This window comes from Lynx canadensis, chromosome C1, assembly GCF_007474595.2.
Source record: "Lynx canadensis isolate LIC74 chromosome C1, mLynCan4.pri.v2, whole genome shotgun sequence".
NCBI classification, from domain to species: Eukaryota; Metazoa; Chordata; class Mammalia; order Carnivora; family Felidae; genus Lynx; species Lynx canadensis.
Window position 1 is genome coordinate 166,479,495 of NC_044310.1, and position 26,246 is coordinate 166,505,740.

Genomic DNA, 26,246 nt, shown 5'->3' on the forward strand with positions numbered 1-26,246 from the left:
CCAATAAAGAATATATTGCAGTGTTAGTAATATATATTTGCATACATGTTTGCATATGTATAGAAAACATAAATTCTACCCCACATTCCCATTGTATTTTAAGTGGGTATACCAATTTTCATCTAAAAACAGTTTTAAATATTTTAGAATTTTGTGTTTAAATTAATGTTGCTCTTCATATGACATAATACTATTGACCCACCAACAGAGGGCATATAGACATACATTTATTAACAGACATGTATTTTATTAACAGCAATGAGATATAAATAATCATCCATATCTTCTAAGAATTTATTATCTATATTTCCTAGAAAGGATAATGCACTTGCTAACACATCAGCAGAGATGAACTTATCTGATTAATTAACTCACAATAATCTACTGTAAGTTGAATGGGGCCCAGTTTATAGGCACATCTTGAAGTAAAGGTCCAAGGCCTGGGTATGCTATGGGTCGCTATATTTAGGGACACTGGGATAGCACCAAACCCTGTATATGTGACAGTAAAACACAGGGACATGCTTAGGCCATTTAACTGATGAACGTGGGGGACTATGACTTGATTTCCAGTACCCATGAATCAATGAAAAAGTAGGCTTTAAAGGGTTCTATTCCATCCAAGTTGCGTTCTTCATCTCCTGGTTCTAACTAGAGTCCATGCTTTCCATTGTCAAATTGGCTCTGAATTGGCAGAAAGACAAAGAGCAACAGTTGTCTGAGTTCCTACTGTGTTGCCCACCACCACCAAATTAGCGTGAGTCTCAAGCTCTAGAGAATGTGGCACCACAGCTGCTTCCATATTTGGAATCTCTCTGGACGCAGGCATCAGAACAAGGCTCAAATTCCCAAGTTGCTTGATCAATAACAGGTGGGAAGGCAATTTAGACAGAGACACAGTTAATTAATGCCCTCTCCCGTGAGGCCTACTAATTCTACTTGTTTGAGTCAGGCACAGGAGTCCACTGTATCGGATGAAGACATCATTGAAAATCTGAGACCCAGTGTGGGTATCAAGGTTCATTAACATTAATGTCATTGAGATATTACTAGTTTTTGCTGTATGTCCCAGCTACAGATAAGTAATTTTTTAATTTAGTCAAATAGTAGTTGCCTGGTTTTCTTCCTCTTTGAAAACAGGAAATAAAGTTTTCCTGTACTAAGCCATTGCCTCCACTCTGAGAAGAGGATTTTCACATCTATGTTTTTATTCAGAATGGCCATGTCCTTTGTACTGATCTAGTTCAATAAAGTATGATAACAACAATTTGTTCTGGAAATCTCTGAGACATCATTTTTGGTATTTATCTGCTGTCCTTGTGTTGTACAATACCATGTTACTTGAAATTTGTGCATATTAGAACTGAACCATGTTCCAATATGGTGTTCCAACACCGAACCATGTAAAACAAGGACACACAATCTCAACATGCACACATTTCAGTTCTGCATAAGGCAAAAACTGCCTTTGTGTACCTGTGTTCAGGGCTGGTATGGCAGGTAGGATTACATGTCAAGTTTTAGCAACCTGGGACAGGAATGGTTGATGAGCAATAGTGAAGTACAACTCTATGCTGTTCAATTATAAAACCCAATGAGGAACCTAAGAGAAGCCAAAGAAGACCCACCACTACCTGCCCGCCATGCACCCCATTCTGTGGTTGCCATACCATCTAGTAACAGCAGGTAAGGAGTTGCATCTAATTAGTAGCTAAAGGAGGACACATTTAAGAAACTACCTTCTTCAGGTGGCCCTCCACTGAGGCAGTTAATTGCTGTTTCTTAAGAGCAAATTCCTTGTGCGCTGAACACTGTTTGGTCAGATGGTCCACTCGTCTCTGAATGCATCCCATCATCTCATGGACTCCGGTTATCTGAGAGCTGAATGGAACCAGTCAGCTGTTAGTTCACTCCACCTTGATACAGAAGCCCCAGAAGCAGGGAACATTTGAAAGTGGATCTGCTCTTTCAGGATAGGGATGAGTTGATAAAAGTTATCAAGCTTCAGGCTTTAGGATAACAGAAGTTAAGTAAAACCAAATTATGTTCCTTTGTTTAAATCAGTTGGTCCTGAGGGAAAAGATGAGTTATGGGTTTTTGCAACCAAGTCTAGTATTTTCTAAAGGTTTACTTTTTAATATTTCTCTAAAATATTTTGAGAACCCTATGGCAAAAAACACAGTATGTTTGCCAAGAGTTTTCCTGGGGGTATTATTTAAAAGCTTCATTTATCTAAAGATGCTCTTCGAATAGAAATGTGGATCAACCAATTAACAAGCCATTTACTAATCCAATACGGTAAAATATTTATGTAACACAAAGTTCCTTGTTCTCAATGATTACAAATGCTCAAGGCTGTATTCATTAAATGAAAACCAAGTTATCACCAACAATTAGGAATCTAGTGTACTTGTTCATAAAAAAGAGACTAAGCCTCATATTGTCATTTTTCACCTGTGTACTGGTTTCAGGAGAAAGAGAAAAGTGACATGAGATCTCATAAAATGCACATGCCCTTAAAACAATACATGACCTTAGAGTTGGATCCCATTTGCTCTAGTCTAAAGATAAATTAGCAAGTTTCCTAACCACGTCCAATTTAGGCCTACCAGCAATGCAAGACAATGAACAAACACTGCTGATGGAGTGAGCACCTCTTAATTTTCAACCTACCCCTAAGACAGAGCCTCTCCTACTATGTAAGAAATTTTGAAGTCTTTAACTTTGTGTCAGTCATTTCCTTCAAATACTAACAAAGATGAACACGATACCTCTTAAATTTAATTACCCAGAGTTAAAAAAGATCTTGGAGCAAGGTATAGATTTCAGTAATTTTTACCTCAAATAATTAATTTATGACTCTGTAAAAACAAATTTAATTAGTAATGAAATGAGGGCAAGATCCCAAATGACTGAGAGGTAAAGTAACTTCACAGGAATGACAATAAAGCTGCCAAAGGGGTGAGGGTTCATCGGGCAGCTTGAGAATCTTGTCAGATGTGCATGGGATTCATGTATGTCCTGGGGGTTCCACTGAAGCCCCAGAGAAGTTTAATTGGGGGAAGAAAATGAAACTACTGTGAGAAATCTTACTCCTCACACATAATATTCCACAGATGTTACACTTAAAACAATTAGTTTTGCATTTTAACAACTCAGGGATGGTGAAGAGTATAATCAAGAAATCAGGAGAGTTTCACAGAAATAATTCTAGTGATACCTAAAGTCCACAAATTTTGTAAATAAAAGCAGTATACTGGTAATACCAACTATAGTTTGACTTTAGACTTTGGGACATTCTATACTAAAAAAGCACTTAAAAGCCCAGTTGTCCTATATAAGTTCCAATATAAGTTGTCCTATATAAGTTGCATATTCTCTGTAGAATATGCAAATCTGGAATGAGAAAGATAAATAAAAAAGACAAGTGAAAAACCAGCAGCAATGTGGAAAGAAGGTACAGAGAATAGTTTGTGAAAGTAAATGTGTAACTGAGCACTTTTTTAATGTTTGAAGGCAGCATTTTTAATGTTTGTGACAAGGCAGCATTTTTAATCTTTGAAGTAGTCTCTTTTCTAATTTTCATAGCTACCTTATGATCTGGGTATAATTGATATCTCCACTTTGCAGATGAGCAAACTGAGAAACGGGAAGGCTCAGTAACTTCTCCAGATCACCATTATTAAGTGGCAGAGCTGAGGTTTGAGCCTTTTATCTGACCTCAGAGTCCACACATGACCTCAGAGTCTTGACACATGACAGAGGGTGGGAGGGTATTCGTCCTCTAAAATTTCACTTTCTCTGGAGTTGACTGTTAGGGAAACAGGATTAGCCTGGCTGGCATGGCATGTTCTTTTGAAATTGGCAGACTTCTCTAAGGCAACGTCTGCTTGTAGTTTGCGAAGTGATCACTAGAGGGGCACTTGTCCAAGTTCACATTTTAAAGGGACCTCTAGCACAGAGGACAGAAATGAGGAAACAAAACCAGGTTAAGCGTTCCTTTGGTAAAAATATTGCTCTTTAGCAACTTACAGTTTTAATTTAGATGAATCATAACCAAGAAAATACAATCTCTCTTTGTCTTTGGAAGGACCATTCATTTTCGATTTTTCAATGATCCAGATTAGGTCTCATTTTGTGGTAATGTGTGTCTTACTGTATATATCTATTACACTATAAATTCTTTAAGGGAAAAGACAACATTCTTTTCACTCATCTATCAAATATCTCCTGCAGTGCTAAGCACAGAGCCTTGTTAGTAGATCAATGTATATTTCCAAATGAAATAAAATATACTTTAATCAAAATTTAAGGGAAGAGAAGACAGACTAAGAAAAACATATGCACATATAGTTACTGTATAAAATGTCACTAGTCCCCACTAGGTTTCAAACAATGATGACTTTGCTCTTTGCTCATTTACAGTAGTTTTGGGCTATCCAAAGACTGACTAAATTCTTCTTTGATGTTTAGCATTTATCATTAGGTTGACTGATACATCTTCCCTATTTAAAGCCTTAGAGGGGCCCACTGAATCTCCTAGGTCTGCTGTTATTGCCTGTCCAGTGTGCACTCCACTTTTACTTGTGGCATGGACCCCTTCCTCAGTATGAGGAGTTCTGAATTACCCTAGCCAGCTCTGGTTTTCCTTTCCCTATGTCAGCTAGATCATTTGATCAAGCATTAATCTCTTCCCTTTCCTGGATTCCCAATGGGCATATATCTGTCAGAACTCCAACCCTAGTAACCACTCCCTCTCCATTCTTTCTTGCTGAAAGCCTAATGTGTGGGTTACAACCAGCTCTGATTCCATCAGTCTCAGTTAGAAATTTTAAACACTGATTCCAGACTTTTCTTTTGAACATTCCAGAACATTTTAAAACATGTATAGCATGCATATTGGCAATTTCCTCAGAGCCTGAAAAGCAGATGGTTTGATCAAAGGAAAAATATGACCTCACTCTCTGCCAGCAATTCTTACGTGAACTGAAAATAAATTACTAGAATTCCATCAGTCACTCAGGAATGAGTCTTATTACTTGACAGTAATATTAACTAAATGACAGGGCAAGAACTGAGGGCAGATAACAGAAACTTGGACAAAGTGCCCTGTCATTTCATTCTGATTCTGAAGCCACACTACTTAGGTGCTGCCTGACTGGGTGGATAGGGGCCAACCGTGGACTTCTGGGTCTAACAACCTGTGGCTCTATAATTTGCTTTGTATCTAATGATTGATCTTTCGGCTTCCTCTATTAAGAATGGATTAGATGGTGCCTGTCTGTAGCATGAACATGAGGTATACCAGATTATTCCCGATGTTGACTTTGACTTTTCCAAACATCACAGATACTCAGAAATGACAGACTGTGAGGGCTTCTGCAGACATTTGTCAGAAACTCCATCATGGCTGCGTTACTCCCTTATTCACTGAGTCAGTAGAAGAGAGGGAAGGGGGGAAGGAACATGACTGACTTTTTTTTTTTCTAAAGAGCAGAGACATATTGACTCCTGGCTCAAAAATAGACAGTTCTATTTGTTGTTCAGAAGCAGTTGCCCCATCTCTGCATCTGTCGCAAATTGGGGCTGGGGGAAGGGAGCAATTCCCAATGTTAATGTGTTCTCATGGTTCTTTCTGGAGGACAGCAAGTTGCTTTCAAACCGTTCATAAATTACTATTGGCAGCCCATCTGGATTAGGAGCTGAACCAGATGGTAAGTACTTGACAGCTTACTCTCTCATCCGAAGGAATCAGCTGATCATAGTTTTTCTTTTTTGTCTATGAACAAATTATACTCTGAAAATGGGAAAAAATATTTTCCTTATCCATAGCTTGCTGCAGGGACCCAAACAGTGCCCTTTCATGTTTATGATCTTTATTTTGGAGGAAATAATGCCTACTCTCTGGTTTTTATCCCTACTTTGAAAAAAGTGCTATTCATACTGTAGAAGTGAAATGTATGTCTTTACAAATTTTTTTTCTGACTCAAGTTATACACATTGCCAATCCCTCACCACCAAAATGTAGATAAGTGAGGCTTAAAGTACAGGTCTCCTGGGTTCTGGTCCAGATGCTTGCAGAGATAGCCACAAGCTCCAGTCCTAGGAGGACACAGCAAAATATGTCCTGTGTGAAGGGCACCATAGCTAGGATTCTACCTGAAATCAAAAGGGATGGTGTTCTCTCTCCTTGCAAAAGAAGGTTGAAAAACGCTATAGCCAACTGGTACTGAGGCCAAGAATCAGACACATCAGGGGAGTCAGGAAGCCCACCCCACCTTCTGCTGCATCTCTAGAAACCACAGCATCTCTGCGGGTGGCCCTGATCAAACAGCACAGGCTAGACTGGAGACACTGAATGCAGGTGGAAGTTACTTCAAAGCTGGTAAGGAGGGAAGAGCAGGGAGGAGAGAAGAAAGCAGGGAAAATAACCCTTCTCCTCCAGGTGAGAGTACAATCTAAAATTTCAAGACACATGAGGAGTATAAATCTTAAGAAAAGACATTCAACAATCAAGAAAGAAGTGTACTCAATCTGAAACAAAGCAAGTAGCGCAATCTGAAGATGACTTCAACATAACTGAGATCATTAGAAAGACAAAGAAAAAGCCAACACCTATAATAAAAGAATAAGAAACTCTGAAACAAAAACAGTCAGAACTAAAACAAAAGTAGATATAAAAAATGAGCTAGAAATCCCAGAAACAAAATCAATATGGTTATGAAAACTGGAGAAAAAATCAACAAAAGAGATCAATGTGAGGGAGTCAATGAGAGTAAGATGCAAAGAGGATAGGTCAGAGTCCTGGAAGACAGACCCAGAGGCCCCAGCATTCTCTGCCAAGAGTTAAAGGAGAAGAGGGGCGCCTGGGTGGCGCAGTCGGTTAAGCGTCCGACTTCAGCCAGGTCACAATCTCGCGGTCCGTGAGTTCGAGCCCCGCGTCAGGCTCTGGGCTGATGGCTCAGAGCCTGGAGCCTGTTTCCGATTCTGTGTCTCCCTCTCTCTCTGTCCCTCCCCCGTTCATGCTCTATCTCTCTCTGTCCCAAAAATAAATAAACGTTGAAAAAAAAATTTAAAAAAAAGAGTTAAAGGAGAAGAGAAAAGAGGGAATAACAACAAATCAATATTTAAAGAGATAATTGCTGAAAATTTTCCATAATTGATGACACAAATCCTCAGATAAAAAGGGCATGGCAAGAACTAAAGAGACCAATATTCTCATTTAAGATAATTTGGAAAATATGAAATTACATTTTAATGTGTTTCTTTCTAAAAAAGTGTTTCTCTTTGCAGCCCTTTTCTCCCTCCAAAGTTAGAATGGTGCTCTCTACACACCTGCTTCTCCCACTTAACATTATATGGTAAGGATACTCTCTGTCTTCAAATAATCCTCAAAAACACACTTTCCATATTGGCTCAGAATATTCCATGATGTGCCTGCCCTCAAACTATTTGAACATTTCCTGATTTTCTGGAAATATTTAGGTTGTTTTTCAGGTTTGCACTATTCTAAACAGCACCATGATGGGCATTTTATTCATAAATAGGCCCACTCACTTTTCTCCCTTACTCTTTCCTGTGTTGTTGTTGTTTTTCTCTCTCTCTAATATGAGAGGACTTCTTTTCAGTCATCCATCACACATATTTCTGCCTCTTTAGTCGGAGTTTCTCTGTGGACTCCACAACCCCAGGCCTTCTTCCTCTGGCATTCTTGCTACTTCCACATCACACCATCAACAGCATACATGAACAAATTCACACTGTAATGAATGACTCCTAGATATTTGACAAGAACCTAATCTAATTACTTCCAGATGCAAGGGAAAGTGTGAACTTAGGATGTCTTCCGTACTAACAGTTTCAGAATTATAAAAGCATTGACAATGTTACCAGGCCCAGCTTACAGTTACAACATTTACTCAACCCCTAAAAGGAACAATTTAATATACACTTGAAAATATTTGGAAAGTGGCTGAGTTAACAATTACCTTAAGAACTCAACTTTGTAATATCCTAAATTTCAGTATCTGACATTTACCATCTAAATGCATTATCAAACTTGTTTTAGTTTTCTTTTAAGTTATTTTAAGTCCTTAAATGTTTGGTAGAATTCCAGTAAATACAACCATAGATAACTCTACCAGGAAAAGGAAACTTCTGTTTTTGTTTCTTTGTTTTGTTTTGTTTTGTTGGAGGGTGGGGATTGTTTTTGTTTGTTTTCCACTTAGGATCTTTTAAAATATTTTTACTATGATAAAATCTTTCTTTTAATATCATCCCAGCACCATAACATTTCAAATCAAGCCACCTAGTTTGTAAATAATAAGATAAGGAACATAAAAAAGGTTTCCTACATGATTGACCTTGAAGGCTGACCTGAAAATGATGTCATGAGCTAGGAGGGGAGACAACACTGTTACAAATCCAACAACTAAAGAATGATTCAGAACACCACAGAATGAAAAGTGAAGCCAGGAGGTAGAGCTGACTAATACAAAGGAATTCAAAAAGTATTGTATGGTGGATACTGATTCTGTTCATCCTGGCTAGATGCAGAGCCTTCATCCATGTCAGATTATCAAATTCAACAGTGGCCTTCTCAAGTCCTTCCCTTGACCTATCCTGATCCTAGAAGCTAGGGATTGTGTCTCCCTTCTCTGAAGAGGTGGCCCCAACACCCACTGTCCCCATGGTTTCCTCATGCCTTATGCACACTCCCTGGATGTGTTATTCCCTGACTAGCCTCTAGTAACATTCTTGAGATTCAGGGCCAGGTTTATATATCTTTGACTACCCTTGAAGCTTGGTGCTGGCATGTCAATGTGATGCCTATATGTACACTGAACAACTTTTTAAATAAACTGAAAGAAAAAACTTTGCAGGGAAGGGCAGACTTGAGTTGAAGCTAGCAGATAGGTGGAGTACATTGTCACATTTTAAGCATGCTAGAATAAAAAAAGAATCCACATGATCAGGCTTTTTGTTATTGATTAAAGTTCAATGAAAGGAGTAGACAGAGAGCTAGCAAACTGACATAGTGGTTCAGACCTGCATTCTAGTACTCACTTTACCTCTTACTACCATGTGACTGGTAATAGGGAAAGTTATTGAATCTCTCTGTGCCCTAGCTTCCTCCTTTGCAAAATAGAGACCATGATAATAACAGTACCTATATCACATGGTGGTTTTAGGGACTAAAACTTTTAATGTATATAAAGCACACAAATGCTTGCCATTGTTGCCAATGAGTGTTTGAATACAGTCTAACTCCTACCTACTCTGATGCTATTTCATGCCCTTCTCTCCCATCTCCATCTCTTCCAGTCACACTCTACACACCCTTCTGTTACGTCTCTGTGTTGCTCTGCTAGGTCCATTCATCTCCCAGCTATTTGCATGGTAGCTCCTTCTTCTTGAAGATTCTGTCCCTGACTACAGTGTCTACCATGGTCCCCTGCCCACAGTGACTCTCTATCCCATTTCACTTTTACATTTTTTTCAGAGTACTCATTGGTGTATAAGAACATCTCATTTTTTGATTTAGCTGTTGGTTGGCTATTTATTCCCACTAGAATATAAACAGCATGAGGGAAGACATTCCACCAACTACATTAGATGCATGGGAGCACCTGATTTATAAAAGATGCTCAATAATATTTTTGGAATAAATAAATGAATAAATGAATGAACCATGTCTGGTCTAAAATTCATCACCATTCATAACATGAACCAAGAGAAGTAGTGGTAGCCAACAGAATGAAAATTGTGAAAAGAGAATGCAAAATCCCAATGAACTCCTATTTTTATTTCTTTGTAAAATACAAAAATATGAAGATTAACATTAAATAAGCAATGGGTGTTCGATCAAAACAGACAGCACTTACGGTTATGCCACAGCAACCTATTCAGTCAGGATGAGGTTTAAAGCTTAAATTCACTGTAACAAGGTAGAATGAAAACTGGTAGATACAGTCTTTTATGCAAAGATAGAAATTGAGTCAATATGGAAGCAAGTTTAAGTTAATTTTAGTTACTTTTAAGTTAATTTTAGTAAACATGAAAAGGCAAATGGATATTGCACAAGATGGCCTTATATGGTTTTTAGCTTCGAACTGGTAGCTACACAGAGAAAAAAGAGATTCCTTGTTTTTGTCCAGTTATAGAAAACTTCACCTTCATACCAGGTCTCCAACCCAGTATTTCCAATCACCACAGCTTTCTATGGCTTAATCAATGCAGAATTCTACTTGGTAGCAGGCCTCCTTTGGTCTATCTTTAGACTTGCCCGCTCAAAGACTGTGTCAAGCAAAGCTTAGGAAGAGGTGAGAGGTGCTGGAAGCCAGGCTTCCTTCCTGTAGCCAAGCTTCAACTTCCTTTAAGTCTAAGTGTGACCATTATCAGATGCAGTAACTTGTATCATAACTAAGTGAAAATGAATTTGCTAAAATGTCTTTAAAATTAAAGTATATTTAGGTTATATGGCAGATATTAAACTCTGAAAAGATAATAAACTATTTAGCAATGATTCAGAGTTATCACCCAAATACAGGGAGAAAATAGAAAGGTAAGGAAACATGTAAACAACCATTATTTATTTTGTGAGGCTGCTCCAACTTCAAAGGGTTTTGATTTCAGGATAGAAAAACAGTGTGGATCTGTTCCTCATAAGGTAATAGTTACAAGAAAATAATGACAAGGGTCTCAAATTTAATGGGAAGCATCATCTCTGAGAAATGTGAACTTCTGAAGTCATATTTTATTGACTAACAGGAAAAAAAATTAGATCTAAGGGTGTCTGAAATTCCTATCTGCCTGCCCCAACACTAAATTTTGTCTTTTATTACCTTAAGATAAATGTGTATCTGACCTATTTCAAATATAACCTTCCCCAGTTCATGAAAATGAGTATGATTTGGTACAGCTGACTCTATTGGAATTATTTGCAACAACCATGTGACTCTTAGTATTTTCTCTTAAAACTCTTTGTAGAGAAGGTTAAAAAAAGGTAAACCAATTGCTAAGAGTAGTGCTGTTTCATTTGATTAAAACAAAAAACAAAAACAAATCCTCTAAGAAGTGTACATCTCCATTTTACAGATGAGGGAATAGGTTCAGAGAAGTTAAGTTTAAAAGTCATGGCATCACGGGGTGCCTGGGTGGCTCAGTCGGCTTTGGTTCAGGTCATGATCTCAGGGTTTGTGAATTTGATTCCCACATCGGGCTCTGTGCTAACAGCTTGGAGCCTGGAGTTTGCTTTGGATTCTGTGTCTCCCTCTCTTTCCCCCTCCCCCACTCAGACTCTCTCTCTCTCTCTCTCTCTCTCTCTCTCTCTCTCTGTCTCAAAAATAAATAAAAACATTAAATTTTTTTTAAAAAATAAATAAAAGTCATGACATCATTTTGACCCTAAGAATGCATAAAGCAAAACCCCCTTGATGCTAAAGTTTCTTACCCATCTGAGTTTTTAAATGTGTGATAGTGGGGGCCTTAGTGTTTTATGTCCTAGCAGTGTGCTGGCATTCAGAAGTCTAGGAAGCCCACTGTGATGTCCAGTGACATGTACTTTCTTCTGTTGAAATTTGTAGTATGTTTATTTTCACGGCCAGTTTTCTAAACTCCACCTTCACTTTCAAGTGGCTGCAACTTGAAATCTTATTTTTAGGTTCTGCTTCTTTCCTATGATTGGTGACCCACATCGTTGAACAGATGAATCATTAGATGAGGAAAGGAAGCAAGTCTCAAATGTCATGCACAGGACTGAGGTCAGTAGCTATGTGGGGTTTAGTTTGCTACCAAGACTCTAATGCATTTCAATTCAGTTTTTAATGGATTTCTATTCTACATCTACCTTCTGAATCAAAAATGTCCTTTGCCAAGTAACAATTTCACTTTAGCTTCAGTTCCTCCTGCAAAGTGGAAAATAGGATATATTTGTAAACTATTGTGAAATCTTAGGAACCAAGGAAACTTTGGAACTACTATGAAAGCTCATCTGTCTAGGATTTAGACAAAAACCATACTGCTAATAATTTTTTTTAAAACCCAGTTACCTAACCATTTAAATTCAAGTTTCTTGAAATGGTCCCTAGATGTTGCTTCTTATATTAAGACTCAGTCTGAAGCTTGAAGAAAAGAACTATTCACCTTCACCTTCAAAAAAACAATATACATATATGAATTAAGACTGGAAAAAACAAAGAACGCAGAAAGAATGAGACTAACCAAATAAATAAACGTGTCCACCATGACAAAGTGCATGGCCAAAAGCACCACTAAAACCCTGAAAACAGAATACAATATAAAATACAAGCACTTTCCCTTTTATATTTATGTATTGAAGATAAAACATTACTAATTAGAGCAAACGGGATAAAGTTTAAGAGTACTAAATTGTGACCAGCTTTCTAACTCTAGGAGCTAAGCATCAAAACTAAAAGGGAACTTCAGTTTCTGGCCAGCAGCAGGGACTAGAGTTACCCTCCCCCTTTAAACGACTAGAATAGGCAAACTATATGAAACAAGAGTTCTCAGACATTTAACAACAGGTAGCACAAGACGATGATCCCCGAGAGAAGGGAAATGAGTAAGATATGCCTCATGATTACATCAGCTTACTACCTGAGAGGCAATTTCCAGACCAAAGCTCAGGGAGGTAGAACCCAAAGACAGCCCAGGGGTCTTGCTGAGTTGAGGGAACAAAGCTCACACTTTGGGAGGCCAAAGCACCTAGAATTTCTGGGGCAGTGTACCAGATACAGACCTCCAAAGATCTAGGGAAGGGTGTTTAGCTGCCTCCTGATCTACCCATGCATGAAAGGAAACTGGCCAAGGAAGTACCACAAGTAAAGAGTAGCCTAAACAGAGAAAACAGTGTCTGTGCTCTGAGACTCACTTGTGAAACTGAAATGGGGCCATTCCCCAGTTCTAACTGGAGAACTCAATACTTAATCCTATCATCACATGACTCAGATCAGTGTCCAACATGTACCCTGGTACCCTGAGTCCAGGCACCCCATAGAATATCTTTTGCATGGTCCAAGACGCATATACATTCTGGGAGACTGGACCTTTAAACAGTAAAGAAGAGAAAGGAGCTCTTGTGCCCACAATTTGGGGCCAGACATGGGGGTGCTGGGGCTCCTGAAACAGAGCAGACACACCATTACCAGATGTATGGGTTGGAGTTAAAGTAAAGAAACTTAGTAGCTACAGTTGTTAGTTTTTAAAAGGGGAGAACCATCTGCCTTTCTGGTAGCCTCAGCTGTTTGGCTCCTGTTGGAAGATCGTGGATTATTTCTGATCTTGGCTTTGCATGGTCCCATAGTAACCATCACAAGCTCTGACTGAATACCTCCATCCAGATTCAGACTGTCTTCTGAAAAGAAAATTCCCTAAACCCAAACTCACCAAATCAACACTTTTAAACACATCTAAAATAGAGCAGAATGAAGATTTAAATAGAAATAAGGTAATTTTACCACTTCTGACCTATTTAATTATTCTTCAATTTTAATGTCTGTTTTTTAGGAAGATTGTGGATACGAAAGATAAACAACTGGGTTTATCTCATTTGCACAAATCTTTTTGTCTCGCTCTGTCAAAATGTAAGCCCTGCCTTTATTTCTTCCTGAGTGATACGTGTTCCATCATCTGCCCCAGCATCTCCCTTTGTCTTCCAATCCCTATTCTTTCTCATACGTTCCCACAGCATCCTATTTCTGTTTCTCAAGGTCCTTATCTCTCCTCATTTCCTCCCAGATCTAAACTCACACTGATACACTCACCAAAGGCATTCATAAAAACAACCTGCCCTAGCACACTGGTTAGGAATGTGGAGTCTAGGGATACAGGGGTGCTGGTTCGAAGGGGCACATGCACCCCAATGTTTATAGCATAACTATAGACAATAGCCAAAGTATGCAAAGAGCCCAAATGTCCATCAATGGATGAATGGATAAAGAGGATGTGGCATATATATACAATGGAGTATTACTCAGCAATCAAAAAGAATGAAATCTTGCCATTTGCAACTATGTGGATGGAACTGGAGGGTATTATGCTAAGTGAAATTAGTCAGAGAAAGACAAATATCATATGACTTCACTCATATGAGGACTTTAAGACACAGAACAGATGAACACAAGAGAAGGGAAGCAAAAATAATATAAAAACAGGGAGGGGGACAAAACATAAGAGACTCTTAAATATGGAGAACAAACAGAGGGTTACTGGAGGGGTTGTGGGAGGGGAGATGGGCTAAATGGGTAAGGGGCATTAAGGCATCTACTCCCGAAATCACTGTTGTACTATATGCTTACTAACTTGGATGTAATTTTTTTAAAAAATGTGGGGTCTAGGGCCCATGCTCCTGGATTCAAATTCTGACTCTGTCATTAACTGCCTGTGTGACCTTCTGCAAGTTATTTAACCTCTCTGTGCCTCAGTTACTCATAAAAAGGAGACCATTAATAGTGCAAGGTCCCTTCCTTATCTGCAGATTTGTTCTGTAGTTTTAGTTACCCATGGTCAACCATGGTCCAGAACACAATCCTCCTTCTGACATATCATCAGAAGGTTAATAGCAGCCTGAATACTATGTCACAATGCCTATGTAATTCACCTCATTTCATCTCACCTTGTAGGCATTTATCATCTCACATCATCACAACAAGAAGGGTGAATACAGTACAATAAGATATTTTGAGAAAGAGTGAGGAATCACATTCATATAACTTTTATTAGAGTACATTGTTATAATTGTTCTATTTTATTATTAGTGATCATTGTTAATCCCTTACTATGCCTAATTTATAAATTAACTTTTATCATAGGTATGTATGTATCGGAAAAAACATAATATACATAGGGTTGGGCACTATCTGTGGTTTCAGGCACCCACTGAGGGGACGTACTCCCCCATGGGTAAAGGGGGGACTACTCTGTGTGTCTTGTAGAGCTGCTGTGAGGATTAATGCCACAATGTTCCTAAACTTCTTGGCACGGTGCCTGGCACATGATGGGCTCTCAGGTTTTCAGAAAGTGAGCTATTGTTATTATTAATAATGTCACCTTTTATTTGGGATTTTGCTTGGTGAGCCACGAAAGTCATAAGTGAAAGGGGATTCTGGTACTCTTGTGGTTTTTTGTTTTTTTTTTTTTTTCAGAAAGGAAAAAAGGGACAGGGTAGACTCAACTTTCAAGAATTAAAAATGAGAAAAGACCCCACAGAGGTGCTAGGCTAGCAAAAGCATTGAGAATTAAGCTCTGTTTTTTCCTTTGTCCATTCTTTCTCCCCACCTCAGAAACTCATAGAAAAAAAGCATTAGCATCTTTGGGTCCTCAGTCTCAGAATATGGTCTCACTTGTAGATGAGTATTGCTATGTTCAGAATCACTGTTGACCAAAATTCAATAGATCCTGTTAAGCCATGTCATAATGCAGCAAAACATCAGAAGCAGAAAAAAAAATTGTGTAACTTATTTTTTAACAGGTTATGGAAACTGTGGAAAAGCTTGTTACACGGAGGAAGAAATAGACTTACCTACAGGAGTCTACTTGGCTGATTAAGGCTTGTCCCTCTTGCAAAGCATCAGCTGTGCAGTCTTTAATTTCTCTGTGTAATTCCTCATGCCTTGCTGCCAAGACAGGCAGACTTAAACCCTCTGATTTAAGGAGCTTAAGGTAAGCTTCAACTCTTCCAAGTACATCAAATGCCTGCCAACGAAAACATACTTTCATTTTCTGCTTTTCTAGTTTAAAATCTACATCAATGTGTACATGAAATACTAGAGATTAAACCAGCCTATTCAATTTATTTGTTTGATCATAACCAAAAACAACAATCTTGGTCTGAGAAAACAGCTGTGTAGTTCTAAGGCTCCATTTAGGGAAACTGATCACAGCTTAGCTCGGCATAGATAAATATCAACACCATAAAGTTACCACAATAGTTTACATTGAGAATGTATCTATACAACACAGTTATAACTGTACAGAATTCAGAGAGCCAGGTTTATTTTTTGCACATGCTTTAATGTATACCAATAATGGATGAGATATTTTAAAAACGTTATGCAGACTTTCACAACCTGAACATCCCTTATGTTCTTAAAAGACAATTTCCCAGTAAATTTCACTTTGAACCTGAAACATTATAGGGCAATATTCAAGAAATGACTAGTATGTTTTTATCCCTTGTTTTTCCCAGTGTAAGACCTTCCACCTACTTCATCCAGGACATCCATCTGTCTACAAAGGAGATTATAATTTGGTTCTGAAGCTGTGCAAAGATTAAGACCAAGATAATATTTAGCTTCTGACATGCAAAATAGGATTATGCAGAAAAAAAAATCACCTTGCAAATCAAGATATTGTCTTAAGAGAAGCTTTTTAAATTCCTATATTTTCTTCTTTTATTAGCAGATCAAAAACCAGCCATGGGGGATTAAGTTTCTGGAGTTACCATAGAGTAGAGAGGAGCTTTCCTTTTGTCCATTAAGGTTTAGTTGGCATTAAGGGGGAGGAGTATACGATATGAAGGTAGTAAAAGAGGACCATGGTAACATGAGAAAAACAGAAAGACAGAGTAGAGTGCAATGGTCTCCATACGTGTCCTGATAACCTGTCTCTGGCCTTGGGCTTGGACAGCAGGAGATGAATTAGGTAAGCTGAAGAAAAGCTGAATGGCAAGGGGGCTCTTGACATGTTGCCCTTTGGCACTACTAGAAGAAGCAACCTTATGGGATGCTCCATATCAGTCTGGAGAACACTCTTATCCCAGGAACACTGATAGTGCCACAGTCAGCAGGGGCCTTGAAATCTAGCCTTCCTGGACTGTCAGTTGGAAACCAGTGAGCTTGATAGGGGCCCACCAGGTGGAGTAGGAAGACTCCAAAGAAGACTCATAAGAAATGAAAGCAGATGGCTTCATGAGTCTGGTAACCACTGAGACCTGAAGAGAGACCAGAGGAGCAAGGTTGAGTTGATGTTGAAGGCACACAGTTTAAGCCAAATGTAGAGGCTACCACCATGGAGCTGTGTAAAAGCACACAAGAACTTACACCTGGCTGCCATCTAAGGGAGTGAGTTTTAATGCCAGAACTGGAACTGGATAAAATTCGAATTTACAAATGAAATATCTCAAATACTGTTGCATTACTTATATCTTGATAGTCTATACTCTCGTCAATTTCTTCATGTCCCCGGAATCTGTTCTTTCTGATCACTTAAAATGATTAAAACAAAATCATTCCTATTATTTAGATGATAGGAAAGTAATAATAATAATTACAGTTTAATGAGAACCGACTTCTGCTCCTTTTATACTATGTGTTTCATTCAGCCAACAAATATTTTTGAATGTCTGCTGGGTTTCAGACACATTGTCCTGCATAGCCCTAGATGGAAGTGAGAAATGATCTCCATTGTGTGACTGAAGAAACTGAGTCCCAGAGAGATTAAATGAGTTGCACAAAGTGATGTTTCTATTAAGTGGCAGATTTGGTCTTTGTACTCAATTTGTCTCCCTGAGGCCCCTGCTCTTAAACCCTGGCCCATGGAGTCATGTAGCAAAGATTCAGGGGAGGCTTAAGACAGGAGGGGCATTTCCAAGAAGCCTGTTCATCTTAGGTGGTTTTAAAAGCGATTTTAAAACCTACTTTTTGTAAATATAGGTATGAAAAGATACAGAGAAAAGTTAAGTGATTTCTCTTATGCCATATAGAACTGTAAAAGAAAGATAGCTTTATTAAAGAAATTTTGAACCTGAAGACTCTCCTTATCTGAACTCCCCCTTTTATTCTGTAGTGGGCAACAGAGCCAAATGTGTCAAGATGCCGATGTTAGAAAAGATTATTTGAATTACTTTCTCAATCTTTCCATAACACATTGAAATGCCGCTTGCAGTAAACACTGTTTCTGGAATTTTGTTTTATATTTAAAATTTTTATTACTTATTTTAAGTGAAGTGGAGTCTCATGTTACTCAAAGGTTCTAAAGTTTTAAAAGTTTTAAAGTCAGGGGGTGCCTGGGTGGCTCTTTGGCTCAGGTCATGATCTCACGGTTTGTGAGTTCGAGACCTGCGTCAGGCTCTGTGCTGACAGCTCAGAGCCTGGAGCCTGAGATTCTGTGTCTCCCTCTCTCTCTGCCCCTCCCCCTGCTCACGTTCTGTCTCTCTCAGAAAGAAAGAAAGAAAGAAAGAAAGAAAGAAAGAAAGAAAGAAAGAAAGAAAGAAAAGAAAGAAAGAAAAAGTTTTAAAGTCAGTGCCTAAAACAAAAATCCAGTGTAGTCAAAATTATCATGAATTGCCCTAAATCATGCTTAAAGTTTAGTATATGTGAACCAGTACTACTGTAATACATATTCACATTTAGCATTGAGAGCCACTGAGCTAAAGGAAGAAATAAAGAGAAAACATATATATTTAGATGTCAGGGTATTCACTTCTTTCTTCCCTTAAGATAATTCCCAAAATTCCTAGTGGGAATGGGGGAAAGGATAGAGAATTCCAAAGTGCTTTTTCTTCTCTACAAGTTTAACTCCACTCTGTGTTAGTATTAAGCCAGTATAACCTTAATACATATCATGTTTGTTATTGTTTTAATAACTAAAGAAAAAAATATGAAAGTTAGGGCATAATGGTAGTTAAGTACTCGGAAAATATTTGCTTGTGATTACATCTCGATCGGACACATCTTTGAAAAGTCACTGGGAAGAGCGTGGCCACCTGCTGCCTGTCATTCATCCCACTGGGCCTTTCCTCTCGTGAACAGCTGCTACTCTCATATCCTTGGGCAGTGATATGGTCAGAAGAAGTGGTCTTCTCTTCACAGGAGTTGGATTCTAAAGCCACATGTACATTAAATGCATGTCTGAGGTGACTCCACCCCACTCCTGAATGTTATTATAAAAGTATTATAGCTTAATAACATGGGAATAAACTGAAGGTCTAAACAGTCAGTAGAAGGAAAAAGCGGTATATTAAGATAACCCATAACTTAGAATCAAAATAGCAAAATTTTTGTCAGGGTTTTTTTCAAAAATATCCAAGCGTTAGGAAAACATTTACTTATACACTGCTCTATGTATCACACTTGATAGAACTATGGCAGTAGAAAGGAGGTGAGTGATTTCATTCCTTCATCAGCTCAACAAATACATTTGTAAATAAGATGAGCTGGATACTATAAGAGAGCTTATTCTTTACCCTTAATCCTAACCTAGACCTAATGGGAATGATCTAAACACAAAGACATGTTAAATGTATTGATTTAAAGGGGGGTTCCTTTTTAAAAAAGTTATACTCCCTGTGATTGTCAGAGTCACATGTAAAACTCATTTCTCTTATCCCCATGCAGCATTTAATGAGGAATCCACATACCAATTCCAGAAAAGATCTAACTATCATTGCTCTCACTTAATCTATCCCCAGAATAGGACTTAATGCTTTTCTATTTACCAAATCCATAAGGAACCTGATATACTGCATCTAGCCCGGAAAGAATCTCTTTGTCTCACACATGTTATAGAACAGGTTATTTCTGGCAATGACACTATAACGCCCATAGAAACTCCTTTGGAATTAATATTTCCCCTTTAGTTTACTCTCCCCATCCCCCTCTTTCTTCACACCTGGTCAAATACAGGTTTTATGACTAGAGGCAAAAACAAGGATTATAAACACAAGGATAATATTTTCTCCCTCTTGGTTCTAGCTCTTCTTGACTATTTTGTATAACCACATGGTTCTTAAAAGGATAAGGAGACCAACCAGCTCTTTTTGCCTTGGTTTGGAAAAGACTAAGGAGTTGCTTGGTGTTTTTTCTTTACTACGCTCATCAAGATCTTTCTTTTTTTTCCATTGTTAAGTACAGGATCCAAAGCAGGCTGGACCAAATCAAATAGAGATGGTATCAGACATGGCACATTGTACTCTTTTTAAAATATCTATGGGATTAATAAATTAAGCAAGAACCATGAGTTAGTCATCCAGCATAAATATTTCATGCTGTTTCACAAAGATGTTTAATAAGTAGTATTGTTTGCTTCTTGACTAACTTAAGAGAATCAACATTAAAAACAAAAAGCCCAAATGCTACAGAACCTTGAAATTTTCCTTTCGTGAGTTCCAAGGCTGGAGAATGAGTTTGGTTGGAACCTTTATAATTACCAAGGACACAATATTCAGCTTCTCATTAGAGCACTGAATCCCACTGTCTGCAGAGATTTCCTCTGGGTTCAGTTTTCATCAAAACCAAAAGCTTCAGTTTCCTTTCCTAAATACTACCTGAGATAACTTCCCATGGCTCCCAGTTTGGCAAGCTGATACTTGATTCAGGTCCTGCCCAAATCTGCCCAGGCTTCCAAATGCTAGAAAAGCAGGGCAAAAGGGTGATGGGATTTTCAGCTCCCAGTGTTTGCTGCTCCCTACCGGTGCTCCAGCTTATTTCTTGCCACTCCAAGGTTGTCGCTGCTGGGCCCCAGAACTCACTCCACATTACAAGTGATGTTAATGAGAGGTGTGTAAAATCATGGGAACCTAAAACTGGTTTGGCCTCACAATCTGAAAAGCTAAACAAACACACAAACAAACAAGACAAAACAAAACAAAAAACCCAAACAAACAAAAAACAAAACAAAACAAAACATTGGAAAAGGAGTTTGGGGTTGAAAATGCATGTATGGGGCACCTGGGTGGCTCAGTCAATTGAGCATTCTAATCTTGATTTCAGCTCAGGTCATGATCTCAGGGCTGTGAACTCAAGCCCCCTTTAGGGCTCTGCACTGACCATGGAACCTGCTTAAGATTCTCTCTCTCTCCCTCTCTGTTTTTCTCTCTGTCTTTCTTTGCCCCTCTCCCCTGCGTGCTTTCTCTCTCTAAAATAAAAACTAAAAAGAAAGAAAATGGCATGCATCTGATGCATTTTATCAACAAGGAATGGAGGAAGTTTATGTATTAATAAACTCTTACTCTTTCTGAGGTAAGTTCATCTTCGAAATGGATAAACCAGACACATAAGTAGAATCCTAGCCAGCTAGTCACTGTTTATACTTTCTGGTTTCTTTTAATCTATTGACCTAAATAGTTTTAGGATAATCTTGGGAATATTTACATGGAAAAGCATCTATTTACAATCTGCAAAGCATTTATTTTTTTTTTCATTATTCAACAAATATTTATTGGACTTTATGAAGCATGTACTCTGGTACATGCTGGGAAAAGGAAAATGGAACAAAAGCATTTAAGTCATGTTAGAATGGCTAGTGTAGTATTAAATGCATATAAAATGACAAAATAATAGCTAGAACTCAGTGAGTGCTTGGCTGTTCTATGCACCAGTCAGGTATTAACTCATTTAGAAGCTCAGTGACTCTGTGAGGTACATATAATTATTATTTCCATTTTTCAGATAAAAAAAGCTAGACACACAGAGAAGTTAAGGAACTGCCTAAGGTCATAGAACTAATAAATGTCTAAGACCATATTCATACCTCAGCAGCCTGGCTCCAAAGTCTGCTATATTATTTTAGAAAAGTATCATCCTAAGAAACATTTTAAAGTTTGCACTTAATACTCTGCAATTCCATTTATTTATTTATACTCCAACTCTATCATGGAAAGATTTTGAACATGTATCAGCAGTTGCAGGAACTTTTATTACTGAATGGTATTCCCTGAGGATCGTTAGACCTCTTTTAGAGAAGTGAAAACTCAGGCTCAAAGTGTAATTGACCTGTCACATGTCCAGTCATTCATTCATTGATTCAACAAAGTTTGTTAAATGCTAGGTGGCGTGCAAAGATAACTAAGACACCCCCTCTCTCTAAGGAGCACAGAGAAATACTACAGGAATAATGAAAAATAGGCAATTAATGCTTCCTGGAGACTTCTTGGAGCAGGTGGCATGGGTGATTACAAACCTCTTCACCCAGCATTACCTTCCTTCTCAGCTATGACACAGAGATTGAGCTCAAAATTTGTGTTCCTTGTATATTAAAGTAATTAAGCTCTCTTCATTCCAATGACCTTGGATCAGTATAATCTCTTATGAAAATGGAACGTAGTTGGCCTTGAAACTCCATAGTTTCTACTATTTCACTACTTTCTATCATTCAAATAATTATTGAGCATTCACTGCCTGAAAGGTGCTTTTCTAGATGATCCATTCTGGTAAACACAAAGTAAAACAGACGTGTGTTTTACCCTCAAGGAATTTTAATTCAGCAAAGGAAAGTAAATCTACCAGAAATGCCTACAATACAAGGAAGAATATATTTAATACCAATGGAGATGTGCAGCAGTTTAAAATTGTACATGGAAGGGAAACCAATAAATAACACTCATGACTCACTTAGAAGTCACATGATAGCTTTATTGTGAAGGATACTAATGAGTGAATGATAATACTGAGTGTCTTCTGGGTGCTGTATGTAAGCCAATTTGACAATAAATTATATTAAAAAAAACTGAGTGTCTTTATTACAAGACTAATTAAATAGGGGCTGAGTTGTGGGTTCTCATGAAAAACGTAAGATGGTAAATGCATTTCTTGTTTTGATAATCTTTCTATTTTATATATATGTTTATATATACATATATAAACATATATATATAATTTTATGTTTAGCCATATTTATCAAATATTTGCATGGTTTAAATAGCCTCTCCTTAAGTTCTAAAACCAAAAGTTTCTACACCAGTCTCTCAGAGAGATACAAGAGGAGAGTAAATTAAGACATCATTTGCATCTATATCAGGAGGTTTGCCTCATCACGATTTTTTGAAGTCCTTAATATCTGTTCATAGTTATGGATATGTTCAGCATAAGATAGAAATTTCTTAGCATGCTATTCAAGACCCTTCCTGACCCCCTGTCTGCTTCTACTACTTTTCTCTCATCATTCTGGTCTTATACCCTACACTCGTGGCAAAGTGAATTACCTTAGATTCCCCATGCATGGCACAACTCTGTACCACCCAGTCCTCCTCCAATCGCTCCTTGTCCTAGCCTTTCAGATTTAGCTCAGTGCTCACCTCCTGTGGAGAAGTCTTCCTTGACACTTTTTCCCTGAGACTCTCTTCTGTGTTCCCTAATGCTCTAGGCTCACTCCAAAACTTTGGGCTTTTCCCAAAGCATACAGCACTTCTGTTCCCTTGCCTCTCCTCCAGACCAGACTGAAAGGGTCTTGAAGGCAAGGATCTTAAAGCAAGTATCTTTAACTGCTTTAGCTAAAGTACACATATGACATATGAAAACAGTAGCTATACAACACATCAGGCGAAGGGAAATGTAGAAGCATGGAGGGAGGTTTTTTGGGGGTTTTGGTTTTTTTGGGTTTTTTTGTTTTTGTTTTTAAAGATGCTTTAGTTCTTTGTAAGAGAAAGGGAAGTTGTTCTGGAAAAGAGAAATCTGAAACAGGCTGCCTAAGAATTATGAAACTGAAAGCAAGTACGTTTTCCTTAATTTCCAATACAATTAGCTTAGTTTCTTTAATTCATTTACATCACCTTAACAAATTCCTTCTGGATAATATTTTTTAGGTTCTCTATTTGGACAGATTTCTTCACTCTTCAATCTGTGCAACAACTGAGTCATTTTATTTAATTGCTTCCCACATCTGGGCTAAAATGTATCTATTTTGAAAATGGGAGAATAGTGTATATATAAGTGAAAAAACTGTACCAAACGTCATCCTTAATTATTTTGTTTTTATCTGAAACAATTATGTTGCTGTAGGCATTACTGTTTTGCATGGCTATAAATATCTTGAAAAAGCAACATTAACTTTTTAGAAGACATAAAACTTTCAGCAGTGATGGCAGAAGCAGTAGAAGCTATGACAATCACTACATTTCAAACTGCTTTTGGGGTGTTGCTTTAGCTGCCCCAGCTTTTGCTTCACCTTTGCTTTTAGGCTAATCACCCAAGAAGCACACCATGTAAATTTGGCCTCAGTCTTCACCGCTTGCTTTCCCCCAATGAAATCATGTGCCTATGAATAGGAAGCATGGGAAATGAAACTTTATGGCCAATCAGCCATGTTTTACAGATTTAGGTTCAATCATTGTTGTCATCTAAATACAGGTTCGTATTGTTCTGCTCTTGAAACATATATATTTATCTCTGTTTGATTCTAACCACATTCCCTAAACAATGATAAATACAATTTGGATGATTGACATATCTTAACCAACTCCTTGGTTGTGAACTTGTTAGAAATAAATAAGATAATCTATAATCATGAAAAGATGAAAATTTGGGGGGATCAAGATGAGTCACTATAATAGGTGCTATGTTCATATTTCATGCCATGTCCTACTTTTAGCAACATCTAGTAATTAGAGAAATTCTTTTCCAATCAGCTATCATCCAATATTGATAATCAACCCTTACTTGTATTTGTTGCTAAGTGATTTGGCAATAAATTCACCAACACAGTAGATAACTCTAAAACAGAAAGGAAGTATCTAGGGTTCTTAAATTACTTGGCTCAATCTCCACTTGAATCCAGTGTCTGGTTTAGGAAAAGCGTCAGTAGCAATATGCTAAGGTCCTGTGTGCTAACATTGCCACCTATCGCTCACTCCAGGTACAAACTACCACACTCAAGCCAAAGGCTATAGGCACTCTGGGTATGAAACAGACTCTTGAGCCTTGGGTAATCATCAACCCCTAGCAGGATTAAAAGGTAATCAATTTCACTCCTAGAGCCACAACGCAAAGGCAAAGGCAATGTGGTTGTCTAGTCAATGTAGATAATTAGGCAATAATTATATTTTATTGTATTTTGCAAATTGGAAACATACTCTAGATATTTTGTATGTTTTGTTCTTTGCTGTAACCCCAGCATTTAGAACAGTACCTGATACACGGTAATTGTATAGTAAAACTTTACTAAGCAAATGTATCTCTAAAGAATCTCTAAATAAAGAATTCTCTAAAGAATTATTAACCACACTACTTACTCATTTAGAGACTTCAATAAAAGAAATTATTATGACTTTTTGTCTAGTAAATAAGAATATCCCTATCTAAAATTGGTAGGGAGAGAGAAGAATAAATTAAAATGAAAAGGTAAGCAAGGGAAAAAGAGGAATTTCCAGATGCTTGCAACAAAAATACCAGCAACATATGATAAAAATCCAGATTAAAAAAGAAATATATATGATATGGAAAGCATTAACAACAGTCCATTTTGTAGATTATATTATGACCACCTTTTTAACTTAACAAACTTTTTAAAAAGTGAACGTTGTATTTTAAAAATCACACATTTCACTTTTTATTGAACAAATACGCAAACTGTCACATCCTGTCATTTATATTACCTGTGACACTAGCATATTTTCTCACGCTGGTATTTGGCACAGATATTGAAGGAGAATATTGACCTAGCTTTAACAAATTTGGAATAAGAGGTTGTTTGCTGAAAAAATAATTCTACTTATCAAGAATGGAATTGATTTTCAAAGTCAATATCTTTTGGAAGCGCTGACTTCCTCTTTCTTCCACAGTGCTGCATGTGTTGGGAGAGTGGCTAGTGCTTCCACCCATCATTATAGGTGTGCCATGAACGGCCCACAGTGACCCCTCTTCATTGGAGCCCTTTCTCACTGTTGGGTTTGCAGCCAGCAACCAACCTTCAAGGTGGAGGAAATGTCTCCTTCTGAGACAAATAGCAGGTTGGCTTATTGTTTGCTATAAAAAAAAAGATTCCCCAAGCTTAGGATTCCTCTCTTGGAAACCACCTGCCACAGATGCAGTCATCCATCTGGGCCCATCTACATCACCCCCGCCCAGGGGACTGGGACTTGGGAAATTGATATGGCATGTGGACATTTCGATCATTGTTTTTGTAATAAAGTCTTTCAAAACTGACACAGAAGTCATGTGTCTTTTGTGAGCATCCACAAACTGTGACAAGTTAGCAAGTTAGCTTGAAGTTTGGGTAAAATTTCACATGCCTCATAGTTCTTGACAACATGACTTCATCTAGGGTTAAGGATGCTCACAACTAGAAAAATCCAATGCACCCAAGGTATGGTAAAGTGAATTTTCAAAAGGAAAAGTCAGTGCTTCAGAGATAAATTGATGATACAAATTGAAAATACCCGTTTGCTGGTATAAACAGAATTTTCAGCCTAGAAAACACAATTTTAAGGGATTTTAAAATTATATTAATGTTTCAAATCCAGCTCTTTATTTTAACTGGGTTATTTATAAGTGTTATGCCAAAAGTTAGGTAAA

General features: G+C 37.8%; 1 protein-coding gene across 1 annotated transcript in view; it reads right to left on the reverse strand.

Moving 5' to 3' along the window:
• CCDC141 (coiled-coil domain containing 141) overlaps positions 1-26,246 on the reverse strand; it is a 204,809-nt gene that overhangs the window by 55,722 nt on the left and 122,841 nt on the right. The window contains 2 exon segments of the mRNA XM_030326780.1: positions 1,740-1,881; positions 15,542-15,714. Of these exon segments, the coding sequence (XP_030182640.1) occupies positions 1,740-1,881; positions 15,542-15,714 (315 nt within the window).